This window comes from Salvia hispanica, chromosome 6 (genome assembly GCF_023119035.1).
Source record: "Salvia hispanica cultivar TCC Black 2014 chromosome 6, UniMelb_Shisp_WGS_1.0, whole genome shotgun sequence".
In the NCBI taxonomy this organism is placed as follows: Eukaryota; Viridiplantae; Streptophyta; class Magnoliopsida; order Lamiales; family Lamiaceae; genus Salvia; species Salvia hispanica.
In genome coordinates, this window is record NC_062970.1 from 36,450,060 (window position 1) to 36,456,059 (window position 6,000).

Consider the following 6,000-nt stretch of genomic DNA (forward strand, 5'->3'; position numbering starts at 1 on the left):
AAAACAGTTAAAATAGCGGAAGTGTGTAAATAAGGCAATTTTAGAGGTATACGCGTTTTGGAATTAAACGGTTAAAGTGTAGGTTGTAGAACTCCACTTTCCATATGAAACTCAGTGACAAATTAATAAGCTTCTCCATAAATAAGGAAACAAATACTACTTATGTATGGATCAACATCATCACAAACAAACAACTCTTACAAATCACACAACAACATTCATTTTTTCCAAGAGCAGATTTAGTCTACAGTATGGCGTGCATTTATGGGTTCAACCCCATCATCGTTCCAAACTTTCATCATCCAATTCCATTGATCGCAATTCCGATTCGACCGTTGATTAAAGAGTACGATACATGCCCTGAAAGTTTGAACGGCTTCAAGTATAAGCTGACGGCCCAGATTGTTCTCAACGAAGGAGAGGAGTTGATTTCGCTCGCTCATCTCTGCGACGCGCTACACAGCATCTGGCAGCCGTCTCTCACTTGGCGAGTTATCCCCGTGGGCGGCCAAGGCTACTGCTACTCCCTGCAATTCTCGAGCTATAAAGACTTAATGAAGGTAGCTTCTGCACCGGCGTACGCTTTGCGATGCGGCTGGATTAGGATCGTGCACGATCAACCCATGGATGTCAACACCACGCGCCCCACCGCCACTTTGGTTCGTTGGCGTCGCCCTCCGCCCTCGTGGCTCAAGGTCAACACTGACGGGTCATCGTTTGGATCGTCATCGTCGTGTGGGGGTATTTTTCGAGACCACGGAGGGAAGGCCATATGCAGTTTCTCCATACAATTAGGAGAAAGGACTGCATTCGAGGCCGAACTTGCTGCGTGCATCAATGCAGTCAATATAGCGAGTGATAGAGGGTGGAAGAGATTGTGGCTGGAATCCGACTGCACGCGACTCGTTGATTTACTATATTCTCAATCTACGGACGTACCTAACAAGTATGAGGGGTCGTGGATGCGAGTGTTGGATCGTTTGCAACACATGGAGTTTCGCGTTACACACATCTATCGGGAAGGGAATAGAGTTGCCGACGCGCTTGCAAGTCCGAACGTCCAGACGGAGCTCGTATCGGAGTTACTGTATCAAGACACAATTGGTTGTGTCAATCTTAGATTGCGGTAGTTAGTTCCCCAAATCAACTCCAACTCCAACATTTGTCGGGGTTCTTGTAAATCAATCATATATAGAAATTTTTTCACAATCACTACTAAACTTTGTCTTCTTGAATGTTAATATTGTGGTGTTTCTACTATAATTATTTACGTATGCAAACATTTCTAGTTGAATATTGACATAAAAAGTAGGAAAGTTAATCAAAAAAATAAACCGCATAATATATCTTTTTTATCTTTCCATCCAGAGAGAAGAATGAGTCTTTTGTAATTATTAAAAGAATAACTATGCAAAACAAAGTGACAACATCTCTTCGATATCCACACACTATCAAAAGCCTAGGCAAATTCTCAACCGGCGGTGGAGGGAGACTCACAAGCACCACCACTGCCATCCACGAGTACTTGAGTATCGTCGAGTTTTGCCATCAGAGGAGAACTCTCCTTCATTTCGCCGAGATAAGCACCATTTCTCAACTGAGCAGAGGCAAACACCTCGATTGATTTCCGTTGCTGCCCCGCTTGGGGATCCCACTTCATTGAGACAACAATCGCCTCAGCTTGCGTGCAGTATTCGAGTTAATGTCAAAATTTATAACTTACAAAGTTATGTACTCCATTTGTCAACAAGATTTTGAGTTTTTTATCAATCGAAATAAGTAGTCATAGTTTAATGGAGTATTTGCGTACAATTAACTCTAAATAGGACTAAACAGTAGGAGTAGCACTTACCTCATGGTACAAATCAAAATAATCAGGAAAATGGTTTGATTCTGTTGCTAATAGCAGTGTAATGCTGAAGTTACAATGAGAGGGATACACAAAATTAAATTGCATAATGATAGAAAATGTCTAGCAAGCAAGTCAATTAACTGATTCATCTCTTTAGGAAGCATGACCTACAAAGCTGCATCGATTAATACAATATATGCTCTGGTATGTGTCATTAATTACAAATAACCAAAGGCCTAAGCAGAGGAAGAGTTCTCTGCCTGTACAACAATGCTTAAGAGATCAGCACACGGTGGTCTTACTTCCTCTGGCGCTTCGTCTCTGCCTGCAAGAGAATGAAAATAGCTCGGATGAAAGAAGAGAGGGCAAGGTATTATTGAAACTATGGTGACACAAAATATGTATTCAAGGATAGACAAATGCAGTTCGCCTTTTCTTGTAGGCATAAAATACGTATTCCTAGAAGACCTGAGTATTTATTGAATAAAACATATCAAGTTGGTTATCAACACAATGGCTGCCCAGAAGCAATTTCCACGTGTGTAAAAGTTTGTTTTGTACATATAGGCAAACAAGATCAGAGGGGTCAAAACTAAATTGTTTTTGCCCAAGAACAAGCTTGCTTACTTTGCCATTTGTAAGTGAGTTTTCTTGGGCCTTTTTAAATTCTTCATCGGATGCATGCTCGGAGCAGATAAAGTGATCCAATTGCTTTGCCTCTTCCACTGTCAAATCAACACAAGCAGGATGGTACCTACAAAAGGATCACAGTCCATAAGGGAAACATCAAGATGAAACCATTGAACCGATGATAATTTGAGTGCTTTGTCAGGGGAAGGGACATAACAAATAACAAATCACTCCACATTGTACTTAGGATGATAGAATCTCAAAAAAGGGAAAAAACATTTCAGGTGTTCCAAACACAAGTGGCGTGCTGGTATGTCCCTTAATTAGGGAGAGCATCACAATACGACCAGAGAAAAACACGAGAATAATTAATGTGCTTCATATAAAGATAAGAAATAATTCTCACTAAGCAGAAGATTGGTTATTTATAAAGAGGTTTCAGGTTAACGTTGAGGAGATGACCGCAAAAGGAAAAGGGCATTCAAACAAAAGAAATCAGCGTTCACAGGAAACCTCTAAAACAATATACTGCTTTATTAGCTATCAACTAAATTGAATAACATTCTCAGGCACTCCCCCTGCAAATCAATAGTTTCAACTCATGGATTAATGTTTCCACATATTGAAGGGGGATATTGACCTTGATGAAGTTTCAATTTTATGAAAAAACATGAACGCAACAAAGTCAGGGATATAACTCACACACCAGTCTTTGCATTCGTCACACTGTATCATCAGGTCATCAGGATTGTAGGGCATCTCACATTTGCAATACCTTTCAAATATAATCACAGGAAAACCATTTAGTGTCTCCAGAAGACATAGAGTACCAGCATCTACCATTATGAACCAAAACCATACAATAAAATAGGCACAACTCACACTGCAACACGGTCTGGCAGAAAAGCTCCAGTTGAAGGCTTATATTCAAAGCGGCAATAGTAATCCTCAGGGCCAACATTCTCCAACTTAGTATAATTCTTGAAAGAGTGAACAATGCATTTCCCCTCAATTGTGTGAGCACTCTGCATGTCATGGTGATCTGATAAGAACAACTCCTTGGCTCCATGGAACTGTCTTCTTCCTCCAACTGCTTCCTCTGGCCTGTAGTACCACCTCACCCGTACTTTCATATTGTTACGGTTATCAGCCTCAATCTTCTCCACCCGTGCCACATAAGGAGCAGTATTACTTTCTGATGGCCGCATCACTACACAATCTCCAGCTTAATTCCCACACAAACACAATAGAAAAACTAAATTCAGAAGCTAAAATCAGAACAAACATTGGACCAGCTCAAGTACATTTCTACATACTCAAATCAGAATAAACATCCATAGAGAGTGATGACCTAGTGCAGGCCCAATTTTATGACAAACAGAAACTCGCCCAAGATTGAAAAAAGACACTATGCTTACAAAACATAACTCATTTATTCCTTGATACTAGAGTATTCGTGCAACATTTACGCACGTAGTTTCTCAATTAGGAATCTTCACCAAATTAAAGAAAGTCAGTAAAAATATCCAACTCCGAGAGAATTACAGCCTCATCTTCATTGCCATAGTGAAACCAATATTTGTACGCTTTCAATATTTAAATAAAAATAAGAGTAAAAATAAAAGAAAAATGTTGAGTTCATAAACATGCATGCAAAAAGGCGAGTGGACCAAAGGTCTCAAGTTTGAACACACTTAAGCAAAATTCTGCTTATTTATCCAACAAAAATGAAAAAACTTTGTTTTTTTTAAATCGCAGCAGCACTCTCAAAGCAGCACAGTTTCACAATCCATAAAAATCATCGCATTTGACATAAATCTCTCGATATATACCTTTAACGATTTTGTTGGTGCCTCTAATTGTGTAGGAATCTACATCGCTCGTTCCAGGTCTCCTTTTCGCCATGGATGGTCTAGTCACAGAAACTCCTCTTCCTGTTTCTCTCTCCCTCTCTCGAGCAACAGCACTCTTCCTCTCGAAGATTTCAGAAAAAGCGGGAAAATCCCTTCCAATGGAGACGCCGCAAGGGACCGAAGATTATCAAAACAACATTTCAATGGAGGCTGAATCGGAAGAAGCGGGAAATGGAATGACATAAACCCTAGAAGTTTTTGGGGTAAAAATTCGCTGTTAAAACAAACCCTAGGAAGGAGAGCTCTAGTTTGTCCTTATTCAAATGTTATTTATTGGGGAAATTAAATGAGTTTGTTAACTAAATCAAATGTAATTAAGATCACTAATCATGATTAAAGAATGTTTCAAAGAAGTTCTCAATCTGATTCGCGAAGTCATAAATGATACCCAGGCGTCAACTGTAGAATTACAGCTTTATTTGAGGAGAAAGGGGACATGACTTTGGGAGGTTGCATAATTTTGAATCTTTGATGGTCTGTTGACTACATTTAATAAATTTCAATATTTTTAATGAAAACTCGTGTCCGATATCTTTGGTGTTATGTAAACAGTAAATTTTGTTCAAAAAAATTTTATATGCTTGAGCTTATTCATAATATTGTTAATTTACATCAGAGGGTCATGTTCTAATATTTATAGCACTCTAATTCAAAATCAAGATCAAATTTTCATCCTTAAATTTTAAAATGAGTGGATGAGATTAAATCTTACGAATCTCAATAAATAGTAGACAAAATATCAACAAAATGATAATAGCGTCATTATGTTATCATATGATAATTTTCGTGAATGTTTTTTTATATAACATAGTGTATTACAAATATCAATAATACGACATAAGAATATCAACACTAGTACTTAGAAAATATCAACACATATTTATTGAGATTTTGACATAGTTTTATTGAGATTTTTTGATGTATTTGTTGATAAAAATCTGGTTATCAACATTTACGAAAACTAAAATAAAAAATATCAAATTTCATCATCCGAACGTCGTTGGAATCCTTATAAAGTTATCTTTATTTTGATATTTTTTGTGAAAAAATAATTTAAATCGAGAGAGTTACGTAAATTTAAAGTTTTAAGATGATTTTAATGAGAGAGAATTGACATTAATACCCTCTAATTTTATTTATTAATTTTATTAATTAAAAATATAATCCATGTGGCATTATTTCAACCACTAGATCTTCTAATCTAATGGCTAAAATTTAGTCTTAGATTGGGATTGCTAATTAGTTAGCAATTGATCACTCCCGATATTTAGGCTTGCAAATAATCACCCCACCAAACTATCTTCAAATGAACCATTTACTATTGTACAAGTAAATGGATGTAGATGTCCGGGGCTAAACGTAGAATAGTATAATAATTTCGCAACAATAATGTTATTAATATGGTAGAAGTAAAACAGAAAAGTGATTACTCATCGAAATATTACGAGGCTATATATATATAGTGTATTTGGTACATGAGTTTGAATCTCACAACTCAATTTTAAATGGATAATCATGTGTTAATTAGTCATAGTCAAGCCAACCTCCTTCAAATAAAATAATCTCACAGTCCAAATCATAGATTTAATTTTAGTATACTATTTT

The 6,000-nt window shown here is 37.1% G+C and overlaps 1 protein-coding gene across 2 annotated transcripts; it reads right to left on the minus strand.

Moving 5' to 3' along the window:
• Positions 1-1,868: 1,868 nt before the first annotated feature.
• Positions 1,869-4,767, minus strand: LOC125192914 (chromatin remodeling protein EBS-like). Of its 2 annotated transcripts, none has more exons than XM_048090591.1 (5): positions 4,315-4,767; positions 3,365-3,692; positions 3,189-3,257; positions 2,480-2,606; positions 1,869-2,177 (listed from the first exon to the last, which is right to left on the minus strand). In XM_048090591.1, exons 1-5 carry the CDS (start codon positions 4,385-4,387, stop codon positions 2,151-2,153), a joined length of 624 nt encoding a protein of 207 aa, XP_047946548.1. In that variant the 5' UTR covers positions 4,388-4,767; the 3' UTR covers positions 1,869-2,150. The 2 variants fall into 2 exon arrangements, with proteins under 2 accessions (XP_047946548.1, XP_047946547.1); XM_048090590.1 differs by having other exon boundaries at positions 3,365-3,707; positions 4,315-4,764.
• Positions 4,768-6,000: the final 1,233 nt, after the last annotated feature.